Raw genomic sequence first — 18,694 nt, 5'->3', positions numbered from 1 at the left:
ACAGGTTTTGATCTTTGGTTTCCTTCTATAGTACTGTATAATAATTGTAAAAAATAAAGCTGACTACTTCGCGGATTTCGCCTATCGCGGGTTATTTTTGGAACGTAACCCCCGCGATAAACGAGGGTTCACTGTAGTGGATTCCAAGAGCACAAGCTTCTGTTTGCAAGACTGTCAAACTGCACAAAATAAGGCAAGAGGAGCAATAGTGGTGTAAACTGAGAGCTTATTAACAAAACACTGTGGATTGTTTCAACTGTAGGAGCTTGGTTTTAGCAATTTTGTTTTCCTTTGGTATTGGTTAGTTTCATCCACAAAGACTTGGTGAGATGTGTAGAGTTTTTAGAGAAAGACCCCTGAAGTATACCCCTACACACTGAAAATGACACTAGGTGGTATAGAATGTATTAAATGCCAAGCTGTTACAAATAAGCGTCATATATTGGATGCTTGGTCATAACAGTACTTTGACAAGCCGCTTGTTAAAAGGCCATTACCATGCAAATATTTGGACTTGGTGTGGTTACGTTTGAATTCCTTCAGACTAACTTTGAAGTCCTCTGAAGTGGAATCACTGAAAAAGTGTCGGCCCTAGCAGGCGTCTGCTGAGCTAACAAGTAGAGAAAGCTCGGAGAGCTTTATAGCTTTCACTAGTTTAAAAAACTAAGTAAAAAGATAAAAAGCCTTACCTAATTTAAATTTGACCAGTCTCACATTCAAGATCATCATCTTCAAATTTTATATCTGTTCTTACACCAACGGCCTTAAAGTCAGCCGGAGCTCAGAGCCAGCCACAGGCCAGCAGCTGCTCCCATATTTCCTTGGAATGAGCAGTGAAAAGACCAAACCCATTACACGGAAAATTGCAGAATTCATATCCCATGGATGACTAGCCAGTTGAGGATAGGTGCTTCAGAAATGACCTGAACCCAAAATACAAAATAGTCACACAGTCTGATCCCAAAATGGATTTTACAAAATTTATCACTTATAAACATCATCATAAACATGATGTAAGTAACTGACTTTTTTTATATAAATATTTCAAAAAAAGTTGAGTGTTTCAGTTTATTTTCATTTGTAGCTCTTTCCAGAAACAGAACTTTTTATGTTTAAGTGAGAAATCCTGTAACTGGGTGTAGTTTTAAGTTTATTCATTTATTTTCTTTCTTTTTTTTGGTAAATGCTGTCAATTATAGTTGTTAGAAAGAAAAGGACAAGTATAAAAGAACATATCAGGGATGGATCTGAATTAGCAGCCATGCTGAAAACAGTCTCGAGGTGCATGAGAAGATGAAGGGGACGTCAGATAATTATTGATCTGTATGAACCTGAAATCATATTCCTCCTGACAAACAAAATAACCAAATCAAATCAAATCAAATAAACCTCTCTCAGATCTCTGCTGCAGCCTAACTCACATTGTGCTTAGCTGTGCTTAAAAAAGGGTAAAGGGAAGCATTTCACATGGAAAAGCACCAATTTGTGAAATTTGTTAAAACTGTGAAATGTCAAGTCTACAAGACAAAAACAGGAGAGAAGACAAAATTACTTTCTTCAAGCTTAACTTTAGAAAGATTGTCTGGCAAGTGCTTTGTTGATAAAAAGGGAGATGTGCTGTAACACAAAGCAGACAGCTCTGCAGGAAGTTTTATTTTTAGCTTTCAAGAAGAAGAATGCCTGAAACAGCTTTGTAAACACTGCATGAATTAAGAAGCACAGCAGCTCTGCAAATGCTACGCCTAAAGTGTATTACAACAAGCTATTGTGTGTGTGTTTAAAGGCACAATGCAAGTTGTTTCTCTAACGTAAGTAATAATGGTTCAAACTGGGTATCAGAATATGTACATTAATTTTGGTGGACAAATTCTTGTCTTTTAAATAAATTTAAGATGAAACCAAAATATGTTTAATGCAAAATGAGATTTGCACAAACAAGCATTTATATTTAAACGGAGTGGTTCTTATAAAGTGCTTTTCTACTCTCAGCTGAGCACTCAGTGCTTTATACAACACAGAAATGAAATACATTAAATTAGACACTTCTGAACTTACTTTGAATCTTGTGTTATTAAACAACAAATTTTGTTTTTTATTAAACAATTAATTTAAGTGGCCGTTCCAATGTAGCTGAGCAACAGGGAGAAAATGACTCCATCAGAAACACTCAGCCAATAATACACGTCGACTGATAAATATAATAGACTATTGTTCTATTAACAAATTAGAGACGACAATCGTGTCTTTAGGTGCAGAGAAGGCATTTGATCGAGTAAATTGGAAATTCTTACTAGCAGTTCTGCAAAAATTTGGATTCGGTTCATCCTTTATAAACTGGATCAGAACACTACACAGCTCTCCGAATGCGCGTGTTAGGACAAATGATCTCATTTCACAAAGTTTCAGTCTGCAGAGGGGCACTAGGCAGGGCTGCCCACTCTCTCCCTCTCTTTTTGTAATTTTCATTGAGCCGCTAGCAGCAGCAATCCGTCAAAATGTAAATATTAAAGGGATTCAAACTGAAAATATGGACCATAAACTTAGCCTTTATGCTGATGATGTATTACTTTTCCTTGGGAATTCACAAGGCTCTCTTTTGAAGACTATCACACTGATAGATAAGTTCTCATCTATATCTGATTACTCTATCAATTGGAGTAAATCAACAGTTTTGCCTCTGAATTGTAATTTCCAGAGAACCTCTAGGACCCCACTAAAGTCAGGAAATATTAGATATTTAGGCATAAATTTTTCCGCCAGGCTCTCAGACTTGGTACGATTAAATCATATCCCCTTATTAAAAACAATAGAGGATGATCTCACACGTTGGAACAGTTTACCTATATCACTCATGGGGAGAGTTGCTGCCATTAAAATGATGGTTTTACCAAAAATTAATTATCTATTTTCATTGATCCCTAATAAACCTACTCTTCCTTGGTTTAAGTCACTAGATTCAAACATCTCAAAATTTTTATGGAAAAACAAACCGTCAAGAATAAGCTTAAAAACTTTACAAAAGCCAAAACACAGTGGAGGTCTAGAATTACCAAACTTTTATTACTATTTCTTAAGCAGTAGATTGCAGTATATTTCAAAGTGGATCAAATCCAATTCATTAGACAACCCATGGCTGGATCTAGAACAGGCGTTTTGTGGAAAAATAAAAATCTCAGATTTACCTTTCATTAGTTCCAGTATTAAACATGATAACTGCTATAAAGTCCTTAGTATAAATACCTCTCTGACAGCCTGGTGGGAATTTTTAAAAATAACTAAGTCTTCAATCATCCCCTGTAAACTAACACCCATTTGGAACAATCCAGATATTTGTCAGAAAAAGAAAATGCTGAATTTTCCGTTATGGCGTGATAAGGGTATAAATAACTTAGAACATATTATCCAAGATGGAAATTTTATCAAGTTCCAAGAACTTATATCAAAATATAGAATTGGCAACGGTAGATTTCTGGAATATCAACAAGTTAAGTCCGTCCTACAGGGAAGATTTAACCTTAATCAATTGAATCTAGAAATGCCTACTTGGGTAACAGAATTTCTTAACCTCTGTACCCCAAAATTGTTATCAAAATTATATAAATTATTAATAAAAACTGATGATTCAGTTTCCCTCCCAATTACAAAATGGGAGCGTGATCTTTCTGTCAACCTGGATCAAAATTTATGGACAGAAATATGTTTAAATATCTTCAAAATGACTAAAAGACCCCAAATACAACTTGTACAATATAAGATTCTCCATAGAACATACTACACTGGACAAAGGATGTTCCAAATGGGCCTTACACACTCAAACATATGCACCCACTGTACAAGCAATTCAGAGGATAATCATCTACACGCTCTGTGGTCTTGTGTACCAGTTCAGAGATTTTGGCAGAGGATTTGTGAAGATCTATCCACATGGTTTAGCTGTCGTATCCCAACTTCCCCCAGACTATGCATCTTAGGTGATGTCAGTGAATTAATTATGGAGTTAAATATATCACACATAGTTCTTACTGCCTTGTGCATCGCTAAGAAGATGATCCTCATGAACTGGAAGACAAAAAATAAACTATGTATTACTCAGTACAGAAATTTATTAGTAGATCATGTTAGTTTAGAGAGAATGTCTGCTTCTTCTAAAAACAAATTGGAGGAATTTGACTCTCTTTGGTTCCCACTGCTCAGCTCCATTACTTAGTGGGGGTGATGGGCTGCGGGCTCTGCTCCTGATGTGCTTTGTGGGGGGGTGGGGGGGGACTCCGGGGGCCTGGGTAGCTGGTAGCCTCCTGGGGCTGGGGTCCTGGGGCGACCTTCTGGTGATGTCTGTGTGCCTGTCCTGGTTGATGGTGGTGGGGGCTTGGATGGTGCTGCCTTCGGTCCTGGGGTGTGGGCGGGGTGCTTGGGGGGGTGGTGCCGGCCCTCGGTCGGTTGGCTGGTCTTCCCTGTATGGCTTGGGGGCTGGGGTCTGGGGCCCCGGCACTGGGGCCGCGCCGGCTCCCGGTGGGCCCCCCCTGGCGCGGGGGGGGCCTCTGCTGTCCCGGCCGCGCCGCCGGGTGGGGTGGGTTGGCCTGACGTCCGGATGTCCGGTCTACGCTTTTGGGGCCCTGGGGTGCCTGCATTGCAGGGGGGTGGGGTGGGGGATGGGGCCGCGGTGGGGTGGTTGGGGGGGACTGGGCACTGCATTTCCATGCCCAGGCCAGTATGTCCTGTCGCCTGTTTGTGTCTATTGTTGAGTGAATGGGCATCTAGGAGGAGCGGGCCGCCCTCTGCGGTGGGGGCGAGGGCGCCAACCTCGGGTGCTGCAGTGCTCCGGGATGCTGTCACCGCGGCCCCGGGCTCACCTCCCCCTGCCCTGTGCTGGGGTGTGGGAGGTCGGGGTGCCTATTGAGCCAGCGGACAGCTGGCTCTCTTCTTCCAGGATTTTTCCTGGTCATATGCCCCCCCCCCCCCCCCCTCCCCCTCCCCATACACAAACACACACACACACACACACAGAATACACATCACTCACAGATGTAGGATGGAGAGGCCACGTGGAGAGCTGCACCACCACTTGCCTCTCCGTTTTAATTGCACTTTAGTCATTATAACTCACAACACATACACACTTACACCCTGATACACATAGGACCTTTGGGGCAGGCATGTTACTCAGAGGTTGATGAGATGGGCCGCTGAGGTGGCCCCACTCGGATCCTCGTCACTGTCTGTCTCCAAATTTTATTTGCACTTTAGACATGGAGGGTTTTGGGGGGGCAGTGTGGGCAAGCGCTGACGACCAACAGTTGGCGCTTGTGGCATAACTGTCCCCTCAATTTTAACTGCACCCTATACACCTCATTCACTCACAAACATTAACACATCGACCTACAAGTTGGGGAGGAGGAGGGGTGGATGGGTCATCTTACACCCCGATTTCTTGCGTCTCGCCCGGGGTAGGGGTCGGGTGGTTCCTTGGGGACCGGGCTGGTGGCGTCCTGGGGTCGCTGTTGGCCCTGGGGTGGTTTCCACTTGCCCCGCCTTCAGAGGGTGGGTAGCTATGGATGAATGTGTGTCTTTGTGTATTTGTCACCGTCTCCGTGAGTATGGGTGGGTGAGTGAATGTGTATGTATGGCATATCTGTGTGTGGGTAAGTATGTATGGGCATGTATGAGTATCTGTGTATAAATGTGTACACGGGTGTCTGGGTGTGTTTGTATGTATGGCTGGACCTGGGTCTGGGCCTTGTGCCTTGCCTCCTGGCCGCTCCTTGCTGGTTGCCTCCTCCCCCCTACCCCCCTGGGATGGGGGTGCCTCGGGGTTCCTGGGTGGGGCTGGGTGTTCTGGCGTGGGTGCTGGCCTGCCCCTCTTGGGGGTGCGGTGCGGGGCTGCGTTGGCTTCTTCGGCCTGGGGGGGGGGCTCTGTGGAGGGTCGGGCGGTCCTTGGGTGCCGTGGGCCCGGGAGCCCTGCCGCCGGCCGGTGCAGGGGGCTGGCCGCTGGGGGGGGGCTGGCTTCTCATCGCCTTGGGTTCCCTGGAGCCCTCGCTCCTCGACTGGGGGGGCTCCGTCTGAGACCACCCTCTCCCGTCTGCTGGGGTAGGTGTGCGGTTGTCTTTGGACTGAGTGGCCGGGGGTCTTCCTGGCCCTTGGTGGGCTGCTGGTGGCCTGGGGTTCCGGGGGCTTTCCGTACCTGCCTCTGGCTTCTGATGGGTGGAGCTGCAGCGTTTTGCCCTCATTGGTAAGTACGTTCCATGACACAGACACAAACATGACACAGACACAAACGCCCACTCAATCACAACTCAACAAAATTGTTGGTGTGCGTAACATGCTTTGTTAGTTTTGTTTTTCACACACAAATTTATTTTTGCAAGTATTGATAGTATTTTTTTATATGTTAAAGTGATGAACTATCTGATTAATAGACTTGTGCTCTTTCCCCTTTTTTTTTTGCTCCCTTTCTCTCTCCCTTTTTCTTCTCTTTATTTTCCTCTTCTTCAGCCTGTCAGCTCTGGCTGTTACATAGTATGTGGAAAAATAACTCAGATAAATAAAATAAAGGGTTAAAACATCAACAAGAAGAGCCTATTGAGAACCTATAGAGCTCATCTTGAAATAGCAAATATGTTTGGCACAACAACGCATTCAGATCACAGTTCTGCTTGCAAGATCTACCAGACATGACAGGCTAAAAAAAAAAAAAAAAAAAAAAAAAAGAAACACGTCACATCATTTCTGTTCCAGACTTCCAATAGTTTTTCAGGCTGTGGTCAGCTGACCCATACTGCTACTGCTTCAGAGTTTTACTGGTCTTTGGAACTACATTGTAAAATATATAAGCCTGTGTAACCCAGCATGGCTGCTTTCCAATCTCTGCCCCGGTAGATGATTTAGTTACACAAGTTTTACATTTTTTTTTAAGTTTAATAAACACCATAATTTCAATAGGCAACAAGACAAAAAAACTACATGTGTAGAATAAGCCCATCCCAGCTGTCATAGGGTGAGAGGCAGGTACATACTGTACAGGTCGCCAGCTTGTCGCAGAGAGACAAATAACCATCCACACTCACATTCATGCTCTCATCCACACCTATGGGCAATTTAGAGTCACCAGTTACCCTAACCCCAGTAACTGCATGTCTTTGGACTGCAGACAGAACATGCGTTTTCTTACAGATATTCAATATAAATATGAAAGATTGAACACCTTAGTTTTACTTATTACATTTTCTAAGTGCAATGTTAAATATTCCAAAGTTAAAATACTATGTACAATGTAGACAAGATATTACAAGTAAAATACAACCTCAGATGAACAAAAACACATTACACAATGTTATTTTTATTTCACAAAAGCTGTGTCCAAATTCAGGGGCTGCATGCTTCGAAGGCCACATTTGTAACAGGTACTGCCAATCAAAAATTAAAATATAATGTGGAAAATTGCTTTACTGAAATCAAGAGGGCACCAAATATACACACAGAAAATTTCAGCCCAGTATCTCAAATGGTCTTTGAGCTATTGCATATCAAATTAATTGCCTGCACCCTGGTAACTGCTGAAAAAGTGGTTTTTAGGCCCCCTGTACAAAAAAGTAAATAAGATAGCCATTGTTTCTGTTCTTGGCTTGTAGTGGGGGGCCGGCCTATGAGGGGTGGGCTGCTCATTGCCTCTGGCTCTCTGGGCTCTTGCCCTTTGACCGTAGGGGCTCTGTCTGGGGTCTCCCTCCTACCTCCTCTGGGGTGTTGCCATCGGGATGTGTGGCCTCAGGTCTTCTGAGCTCCTGGTGGGCCGTGGATGACCCGGGTCCCCTGGGTCTTTCCCTGTTTGCCTCTGGATCCTGAGGGGCGTGGTTGCAGCTTCTTGACCTCATTATTGAGTACGTTCCATGACAGCGGCACACACACATGCACGCACGCACGCCAGGACGCACACTACTACAAACCACAGGATTTTTTTAATGATAACACTACCCGAAGTTTGCCCAATTTCACCCACTCACTGCGTGGCCATTGTTTTCCAGCAGCATTAACCCGGACTTGCCGGTACCTATTTGTAGATCGATTACATCACAGCAAAGCAACAAAGGCCATCCAAATTCGAAGAGGATGCATCGGGTGGTGACTTATGTGTACTTGGTGCAGCCATGTATCCCAGAATGCATTTTGAACAAAACTCAGTGGCAATGGTGGAGGAGAGCGGCCAAAGCTGTGAGTAAAGTTTGAAATATTACTGTTTCTGTGAGACATAATAAACTTTTGCAATGGTTTCAGGCAAGAATGTAGATGCGTAAACCTCAAATATCTGCTCAGTTTATCAAGACATCACTTAACTGCAAAAGTGACGTTTTTGGAGATGTCAGTTCCCGCTGGTCTAACAGCAGCTCAGCAGCCAGCTGTCAGCTGACCGGGCGGTCGAGGCTCACTATAACTGGAGAGAATGCCCAACTCCCCGCACATTGTTTTCAAACCCCTGATAAATCGAGCAGATGCTTCAGGATTACACAGCTACATTTTCTCTTACAATGCTACCACAGCATTTCAATCGGGCTGAGGTCTGGACTTTGACTGGACCATTGTGACACCTTGATTCTTTCCTTTTTCAGCTTCTGTTGTTGATTTGCTGCTATGCTTTGGATTACTGTGCCATTGCACGGCCCCATTTAAGCAGAGTATAAGCTGTCGGACAGATGGCATCACATTTGACTCTAGAATACCTAGAATCGTTACATGTCTGGCATGTGATGACAATAAATTGAGTTTGATTCTGAAAACACTAAGTGGGAAGTCGGGAATCCGAAGTTCCAAGTCATAATTTTCAGGAGAAACACCCCCAGTTGGACTTCCCACTCAGAAAGTCAGAGAAGCCCACCAAACCCTGACCTCAAAATCCAAGATGACAGCAATGTGCTTAGTTGTAAAAGTGTTAAACTTGACCAGGCTCTAGCCATGAATGTTCTGCAGCAGTGGCTTCTACTCAGCAGTGGCAATTTAAAGTTTAAATTACTATCCTTGCTTTTCTGATTACTAATACAAGAACACGGTCAACTTGGAAGTGACATTACTCCCAGTTGTGAAATCCAACTTCCAAAGTAAAAGGAACATAATATACACACGTGTTTTTGTTCGTTTTTTTGCTTGCTTGCCAGAACATGTCACCTTTTGAATATACGACCCCATTTCCAAATCATTTGGGACACTGTGCAGAATAAAAGCGGAATGCAATCATTTATTTTAAAAAAAAAAATTGTAAACCCTTTTGCCTATATATTATATATATATATATTATATATATATTAATATATAATATATATATGTGTGTGTGTGTGTGTGTGTGTGTGTGTGTGTGTGTGTGTGGTGTGGGTGTTTGTCATAAAAGAAAAAGCAAAAAAAAAAAAAACAGGTACAGGGCAAGAACTACCTGATCTGTCAAATAATGCATATATAAAGGATAGCCAGACCACCATCATTAGTGGAAACATATGGTCAGAAGCAGTTCTAAATGTGTTCATAATGGAAGAAGTAATTTAGACAAGAAAATATTGATGAATCCTGGACTTTGTGCAAATAGATCGGTTGTAAACGAAGCCCAATGCCTGAGGCTGGGGCTAATGGCAACATGAAACATGAAAGAATAAAAAGCTACTTATGCTTTCTCTTTAAACTATCATGTTTGTTCCACAGATGATTCTGGGTAACCCCTTTGTGTCTGTGCAAACACCACTGCTGCATCCTAGTTTTGAGGATTAAAGTTTATCATTCATCTGTGTCTGACAACGATCCCGCTTGAAACGTGAAAGTACACTGAAACCTCACTACATGTCGTAAGGCTACACACGACATAATATCAAGTAGGTTTAATTAGTTCTGGTGTTTTCATATGTTAAAAATGTATTTATACTTTTCAAATGTGTGTGTGTGTTTTTTTCCTTCTACTTTTCTCTCAATTGGTCTCACAGTTTGTCTCTCTGAAGGTGCTGCTCCTGTTGAGCTTGAGTTTGCAGCCTCATCAGAACATCAGTGTTTATTAATACGCCATTTGTCCCTTAAGCACAGGGTCTATTTATACATGCTTTCTATTGTGCTCTGCTGTACTTGTGAATAGTATAAGGTGTGAAAATCACTGCTGTCTTTTGTTCTCTGAACTGTCTCCATGTATTTTTGGTTGTTTCTGCCTCTGTCACATTTAATGTTCATGTTTTAATCACAAACAGCCTGTATTTGTTTTCTTTTTATCCTTCTTGATAACCCTGGTGCCTGCCATTTCTCTCTTGCTAAAGACTTGATGTGGGGAAAAACAGGCCTCCCACTGAGTTGTGCCTGTCGATGAAACAGTCAAACTACAGCCCATCATCCCTGATTACATTTCTTGAATAAACAGAGCTGAGAAACATTGGCCAGATCTGAGGAAATGTGAAAAATCACTTTATCCCTGAAGAAAACAGACACAGTCCTGATCTGAATTCTGAGCCACCATTTCTGGCTTTGTCTGGTGGCGCTGTTGTTGCCATGCCAATGACAAGGAGCTCTAATTAGTCCACTCGCAAGCTACACTGCAGATACGCACAGCAGGCAATAAGGGCAACACTGCAACTACTCAAATGGTAGCCAGATTGGGACAATTAAGCATGTACCATCCGGCAGGTGGCAGGTGCTTTGCAAACATAAACACTGGAGGAGTGGCCAAAGTCCTAACAGGAAAGATGCTGTCATTAATATTGTCATGGCCACCGCTTCCTATCTAGGCTCTTTAATGAGGGCAAACAAACTTACGGGGAGATGACTCAGAGGAAAAGGGAAAACAAACAATGACTCCTAAAAAGATCTGTGTCGTCCCTACAAGCTGGAAACAACAGTTTTCTCTACTTATTACACACAGAACAACACACAAAGATACCAAAAGGAAAGAAAGAAAGCAGACAGTGGGAAAAACATATGAAGAGTTAGGTCTGCTTTGTGAGTCCAATTAGCCAAGCGCAGAGGTGTAAAAGAAAAAAAAAAGAAAAGAAGACAGTTTCAGAGTGGGGGTTGATGGAGGGGGAGGGAGCGATGGATGAGTAGGAAGGGCTACTGGAGGTAGATACAGAGAGACAGTAAGCAGGACAGAGACAGACCAACAGAAAAAGAAGCGAAGCAGAGGGAAGAGAGGGGGAGGCAGAGCAGTAGTGTTAGTATCTCCCTCGCTCTCTCTCAAGCTGCATGCTTCAAATTTGCATCCGGAAAGGATTCAACAGTGTGCCAAAAGATCCTTGCATGATGGACTACTGAGCTAGACCTCAGACACTCTGCCTGATCACCTGAGGGCACTACACTACCTTTGAGATTACAACGCTCCACAAGAAAGGAAAGAACTCCGACTGAACCGAGGCTTATTGAGGGATGATCTTTGTAAGGAGGTAACTAATGGATGGTATCATCATATACTAACACTGTCAGTGCTGTTCTGATGGCATGTGAATGTGCTAAACCGTAAAACCAACACATTCATTTCTAGATAAACACACAGCATGCTGACATGTTGCTGAGCTTGTGAGTCACGATTTTCCAGCAGTGATTATTCTGAGTGGAGAATAATTAGACTAAATGAGTGGCTGTCAAACAGCAAAGAACAAGATAAACATGCAGCCGGCTTTGCTGCCTCCTAAAGAGACAGGCTCTCAGAGGGAAGAAAAGCTGCTACAACACCTAACTAACTGGAGTAAAAACACACTGAGGTCACCAAGAGGACAGGATAATATGGCTAAACGGAAAGATGAATATCACAGGAAGCTATCAAGTCAAAAGTGAAGATTAAAGTAGTCATTTTGTGCTGATTAAACCATAGCAAATATTAAGGTAATGAACACTACAGACGAGGACAGAATTATTAGCTCCCCTATTTTTTTTTTTCACAAGTGCTGTTACACAGAGCAAGGATTTTTTTTTACCAACCCGATGCTAGTAGTCAATTGTGTATCCATTTTGCTATAGATAGCAGCCTGCAGTCGTTTGTTGTAGTTTTCAGCAAGTTTCACAAACCCCTCCTGAACAATCCCAGCCCATTTTCTTTCTCAAGCTCCTTCAGATTTGATGGTCTTCCTTGGTCTTCAGTTCAGCCCATGGCCAAAGAGCTCTAGTTTTCTGTCAGCTGACCAAAGGACATGCTTCCAGTATGCATCATGTTCCTCCAGGTTGTCCTTGCATGTACTTCAGTCTGGCTTCATGGGGGGTCTGTTCTGCAAATTGGAGTTTTTCTTGGTCTGCAAACTCACCGTCCATTCCTGTGCAGGGTTCTAGTGATTGTCTTCTTTGAGACTACAATTCACGCTGTGGCTCAATAATTCACTGGTGTCTTGGGAGTTGCTCTGGGGTCTCACTACTTTTCTTTCCAGTGTCTTGTAAATTGTTCACCTTCTACCTCCTCCAGGCTTGTTCTATACCATGGGGCTGTCCTTGAATCTCTTGATGAAGTGGAAACAATAACTTTTATATCTATCACCTGCATTGTGAGCATCAATAATTCTTTTTCTCAAGTCAAAACTGATTTCTTTTGGTTTTGCTTTTATACTGTGTGTAAATTAGATTTTACAAGCTTTGAACATTACAAAGTTGAAGCACATCACTGTACAGCAGTGGTTTACGCGATGACTATTGTGGACTAATAATACTGACTAATAATACTGTATTTTTTTCTGAAATAATTCTGTTATTGTGTGTAAATATAAATAATTTATACTTTATAAAGAAAAGTATGTTTAGAAATGCTATCTTGAAAATCTTGAAAACAGCACTTGTGAAAATTTTGATAAAAAAAAAAAAAACAACTTTAAATTTCATTGTGGGGGGGGGGGGGGGGTAATAAATTTATCCTCATGTTTATGTCTGAGAATAAATAAAGATAATAAATATACTGAGAAAAAGTCCGTCACAGCTCACAACTACATTTCTTTACCACATCAAATGATTACAGCCACAGCAAACAGCTACTGTCATTATTGATGGTTTTTCAATGCGCCTGATCAGAAAATACTGATCATCATCCAAGTACTTGAGATTTTCAAAATCCTTGTTTTAACTTGCTATTAACAAAGATTTGATTTACAAGCATCTTAAAAAAGTAGAACCGTCCTTACATTTTGCAAACTAAATCTGATTAATTTTGCTTAATAAATGAAAAATAATTTATTGCTTTAATGAAATAGTTGCCTTGCTGACACCACCACCTTGCACAGACCTGGTATCCTTTTATAGACGTTAATGCAGCCTGGGCCGTTTGCCAGAAATTGGTAGGCGTGCTGACAACAGTAGGTGTTCCAAAGGATGGGACGTTACCGGCTTCTTAAGAACAGAGACTAGTTTTGTGTAGTTAAGATCTCCAAACATTTATCAAGCATACAAAAATACTGTGTATCTGAGATATTTGAAGTATTTCAAAAACGTAAAGTGGCGCGCACGCACACACGATATTAGACTAAGGCTGCCATCATGCCACAAATTTTCAAAACATGAAAACAGCCTTGTAGTTTAAAACTCTGCTCACACACACACACACACACACACACACACACACACACACACACACACACACAAAGGTTAATTATTCAGCTGTAAGTAAAAGACATTTCTCACTGTATGGAGCAAATTTTAATCTATAATCTATATCAGGAATTATATAGACCATTATAGAGACAATGAATCTAGCCAGATATTCAACGCCAGCATTTAGTACTTGACAGCCTGTGGTCTGTTGTAATACCAAGCCAGCGTGTCATTTCATACACTTATAGACAGTCTGCAGAGAACCAGTTCACAGTTTTCAGCACTCATTTGGTGAACACCACATGATGAGAACCATCAAAGACAAAAGGCAAGGCATCAAAAACTGATTAAACACAAATTCTGCACAGACACACAAACAAGAGCGCAGAGGGAGCAGGCCACGTGTTAGAGGATAATCGACAGGTTAAGCTAGATGATGGGCGTGATGCAACCTGCAGACCAAGAGGGAAACATTTCTTTATTTCATAATTTGTAACAAAAAATCTTTCATCTTTTGCTACTGTAGTATCATATGGAATGAAAAAAAGCACAGAGGAAGGGCGTGAAAATGATGATGACAGGGACATGGAAAAATTCTCTGCTTTAATCAATTCTTCTCTTCCAGTCTGTGAAGGACAAACCAGGAGTACGAATGCAGTGGATGGGTCCATCTGAGTGACGTGACTGTATCTAGATCCTGGACCTTTGGTGGAGCTCTACTCATACTTGGACCATGAGGATTTAATGCTAACTTCTACGTCAGAACCTTTTTTCTCACCATTTTGTATTCTCAACTTTCTCCCTCCAGTGTTTTTAAAAATATGAGAACCTGACAAAATCTGACATGTGCTTTGGACCTTAACAGGACTTCCACAATCTCCACACAGAAAGTTAAAGGCATCCTGAAAAGCTGAAGTAGTGGTGAGAGGAGGATTGTTTTGGTGCCAGCATCATTTTCAGGCAGAGATGACACTGAAGGCAACAGTTCAAGCACAATGGACAATGACAGGACAGAGCTTTACATGAAAGACAGCATTGATCTTAGTTCACTGCGCAAACCACATGCATCACAATGAGGGGTCCATGAGCACAGACTTTCACCATTGGCTAACTGGAATCGGCATCCCTAAAGCTAAAGCTAACAGAAGACTTTTCATAGTGTGTAAAATTTCAATCTGCACACGGAAGGAATGCTGCAAAATAAACGGATAAAATATGGTGGAATGGTCTGACATGCTCCAGCAAGTTCCTTGTGGCTACTTCAATTGCTGCTAAGCTGGAGAGGACACTGCTGGGAGGAAGTGGTGAGTTTAACCCTGATGTCACCTCCATAAATCTACAGTCCAGTACTGTAGCATTTGGCTTATTTAGGATCAATAAGAAAGCTACAAGTCTTAAGCTTAAAGAACTTGCTGGCTTTCTTTTTAAACAATAAAAAGAAAGACAAATTTATGTTTTCACATCTTCCATTTAGAGTGTCGGTGCAACAATGTCCTCAATGAACACAAGTGTTGAAGGCAGCACTTGTGTTCAGATATTTTATACTCAATCAAAACAGAAACACTCAAAAGAGGCGCAGACACATACAGAAATCTCACTTTCACTCAATGTTTCACTTGGCTGGAAACATGGAAAACAACAAAAGTAGCTGCACAGAAATTTTAAAAAACTCGAGTTCACACCCAGCCTGCTGTCATACCCTCGCACATCTGGCCAACACAGGCATGCTTATCTAGGTAAAAGGATTGGTGTTTATAAGTCCATTACCACACATCTGTCCTTCTCAATTGTACAATCATTTTAAGCCTTTCTGCTTTTCAACATAACACACCTTCTGTAGTGTTAGAAATGTTCGAGCCCAAACTCATAATTAGTGGGAATGCATTAACATTGAAAATATAGTGCATGTATTTGATGTGCATATTCTTAATAACAGCTACATCATGTTTTCAGTCTTTGTCAGCATCAAATTCAACACTGACTCCAGCCATCTAAAGACTGCTTTGATTGGCTGCGTTTGATTTGATAACTTGATTTCTATTGTAGGTTATATGAATTCAATTAGATTTTCAACAAGCACAAAGGCACTAAATGGTCCTGGAGTAGCAATGTCAAGCAAGGTGAATGCCATGTGTTTAAAGTCAAGTGCCTATCAAAACCCTGTTTGCAATCCACTCTTCACTAGAAGCAAGGGCAGTGCTCATTGCAAGGTTGCTAGTCTGATGACACTTGAACAAATCTTAGATGTAAACAGTTTAATGTACAAGGTTTCACACTTCTGAACAGTCTGTTTTTGTGCAAACTACTCTCTAGGCCTCTTCCTCCCATCAAGATAATGCACACGTCCTCAGTGCTGATCTCTGCAGCCGCCATGAGCAACATGACTGTGCTTGACACTGCTGACCCCTATGATCTTGACATGAGCTCTTCTGAGCCAATATATCCCATCAGCTTCCAGGTACTGGTACAGTTTTATCTACACATCGTAGATTGCATTCAGAGATCGGGCTCTCGGACCTCCTTTAAATCTCTTCATAAAACTAATTTTTCTAATACAGTTGCTTTTATGTGATGAAATTATGATTTTTGTTAAACATCTGAAGTCTTCTTACATCATCTTCTTTTATCAGCTTTCAGTTATATCATTTACTATCTATGTTACCAATAATAATATTTTAAAAAATAAGCAATGAAACTTCTGTAAAGATGAAATTTCTCAGTGAACAGCATCACTGCCTCCGCCATCCTTCTGTTGACAGGCTTCTCTGACAGGCTTTCTGCTTTTGGAGATCATTTTGGGCCTGAGTTCCAACCTTACTGTGCTGGTCCTCTACTGCATGAAGCAGAACCTCATCAGCTCCGTCTCCAACATCATCACCATGAACCTACACGTGGTTGATGTGTTGGTGAGTACTGATCTCTCTTAATTATTTTGGTCAATAGTGACTTAATGGCACATTCTATGATAGTGAGGCTTCATCTGTTCCACAAACAGCCTCTTAGCTCTGCTTGCACTCAGTACACTACAAGTACTGTGTCAGGCAACTAGCTTATCAAGTCTACCATCCATATATCAATAACTCCATCAATAAGTAATCTAACAAGAAGCTCCCTTACTTTTGTACACACTGGCGTTACCTGCTCCAGCACTCAGTGCTAATGATGGTGGATAAATCTTCCTACTGAAGCAGGCCAACACCGAATCCTCTGCTGTGATCATCACTTACACTAACACCAGCATCAGTGCCAGCTGCTAAAAGGGACTTCAGAGCACTATGGTTTACCACTGAATCATGACCGTGTTTATGTTTCACATCACTGCCATCTGAATGATGACGTCAGATGCCAGAAAAGACAGTACTATTGGTTTTATAAGAGTGCAGTCTAGTATAATGGTTCTGTCAGGGAAGAACCTACATGTGGACTGGATTACCACCAATCATAATGAGCCCATCAATAATGCAGCATTTGTAATATTCCTAGGTAATATCCTTCTTTTAAATGGTAACAACAGATTCTGAAGTACCTTAGAAAAACATAATACAAACCAGAGAAGCTTCCTGCACAGATGTGCATTATTAGCATTACATGCAGATGGATGACAAGAAGCATGTGAATGGATTCAGAGACTGAAAGCAGCAGTAAACCTTATTGAATTAAAGTTGGCAACCACCAAAGAAAATGAATTGTGAAAAAAATGTTTTAACTGAAATAAAAATAAAAACTGGTCTTGAGACAGAAAAAAAAAACTAACACAGAACTATAACAACCCTGTCCTCCACCACTTCTACATCAGATAAAAATCAAACAGAATGCATGACCTGGCTTCCTGTCTGCTTCCAGGTGTGTGTGTGCTGCATCCCACTGACAACTGTGGTGGTGTTAATTCCATTGGAGGAGGACACAGCCATGATCTGCTGTTTCCATGAGGCCTGCGTCTCCTTTGCAAGTGTAGCAACTGCTGCTAACGTCCTAGCCATCACTGTGGACCGCTATGACATCTCGGTTCGTCCAGCAAACCGTGTGCTTACAATGGGCCGAGCTGTGGTTCTGCTGGGATCTATCTGGGCTTTATCCTTCTTCAGTTTCCTTGTTCCATTCATGGAAGTAGGCTTCTTCATCAGGTCTGGTTCAGATCTTGTGAACCAGACTACAGTGGTGACGGTGGCTCGTACAAATGAGTACTACACAGAACTCGGTCTGTACTATCACTTACTAGCACAGATTCCCATATTCTTTTTTACAGCTGTAGTAATGCTGGTGACTTACTACAAGATTCTTCAGGCTCTCAACATTCGCATCGGAACACGCTTTCAGAACAACTTACCTAAAAAGAAACAAAAGAGCAAAAATACCATCTCTCTTAGCACTGCAACACAAGCAGAGTCCACTGAAGTTTCACAAAGCAGTACAGGGGTCAGAGCAGGTGGAAATGCACCTTTGGGCATGCGAGCATCAGTGTCTGTCATCATCGCACTGAGACGAGCAGTGAAGCGTCATCGAGAGAGAAGGGAGAGGCAGAAACGAGTCTTCAGGATGTCTCTTCTCATCATTTCCACGTTCTTATTTTGCTGGACTCCAATAACTGTACTTAATACAATCATCCTCAGCACTGGACCCAGTGATTTGACTGTTCGCCTCCGCCTGGGCTTCCTAGTGATGGCCTATGGAACCACCATCTTTCACCCACTCCTCTATGCCTTCACACGGCAGAAGTTCCAAAAGGTTTTGAAGAGCAAGATGAAGAAGAGGGTGGTGTCTGTTGTTGAAGCTGACCCTACACCAAACAATGTGGTCATACATAATTCATGGATTGACCCCAGGAGAAACAAGAAGGTCACCTTTGAGGATACAGAAGCCAGACAAAAATGTCTATGTTCACAGGAAGCAGAGTAATGGAGTTAGTTCAAATGTAAATATGTCAAATATAGAGACTACAGTCCAGAAAGCAGTAATGGACCAAGGCAGAAAGCTTGAGGGGCATAATACAGTACTGCTTATACAAACGGGGAGGTGGAAATTATTTAGAAGAAAAAGTGGCAGAAAAAAAGTTAAAATGGTGTTCTGATTAAACAATGGACTGCATATGTTTCAAGCAGCTTACTAAATCTGTACTAAAACGCTGACCTCAGAAGAGTCAAAGAGCTTGTGCTTCCTGAGAACAAAGGAATAATTAGAAAAAGAA

At 41.9% G+C, this 18,694-nt stretch overlaps 2 protein-coding genes across 2 annotated transcripts in view; one reads left to right on the top strand and one right to left on the bottom strand.

The window, feature by feature from the left end:
• cog5 (component of oligomeric golgi complex 5) overlaps positions 1 to 18,694 on the bottom strand; it is an 83,497-nt gene that overhangs the window by 49,219 nt on the left and 15,584 nt on the right. The window lies entirely within an intron of this gene.
• Positions 14,223 to 18,405, top strand: LOC115777385 (G-protein coupled receptor 22-like). The gene is made up of 5 exons (XM_030725283.1): positions 14,223 to 14,267; positions 14,375 to 14,813; positions 15,823 to 15,967; positions 16,269 to 16,415; positions 17,353 to 18,405. Exons 3-5 carry the CDS (start codon positions 15,845 to 15,847, stop codon positions 18,403 to 18,405), a joined length of 1,323 nt encoding a protein of 440 aa, XP_030581143.1. The 5' UTR covers positions 14,223 to 14,267; positions 14,375 to 14,813; positions 15,823 to 15,844.

Source organism: Archocentrus centrarchus, unplaced genomic scaffold (assembly GCF_007364275.1).
Source record: "Archocentrus centrarchus isolate MPI-CPG fArcCen1 unplaced genomic scaffold, fArcCen1 scaffold_52_ctg1, whole genome shotgun sequence".
Taxonomy (NCBI): Eukaryota; Metazoa; Chordata; class Actinopteri; order Cichliformes; family Cichlidae; genus Archocentrus; species Archocentrus centrarchus.
Note: the sequence above shows the minus strand (reverse complement) of the source record. Positions and strands in the feature narration are given on the sequence as shown.

Excerpts from the sequence above, each read along its gene's own strand:
- LOC115777385 (XM_030725283.1), top strand. The coding sequence starts at position 15,845 with ATGCACACGTCCTCAGTGCTGATCTCTGCAGCCGCCATGAGCAACATG. Across the intron at positions 15,968-16,268 it reads TATATCCCATCAGCTTCCAG|GCTTCTCTGACAGGCTTTCT; the intron begins GTACTGGTACAG and ends TTCTGTTGACAG. Across the intron at positions 16,416-17,352 it reads TACACGTGGTTGATGTGTTG|GTGTGTGTGTGCTGCATCCC; the intron begins GTGAGTACTGAT and ends GTCTGCTTCCAG.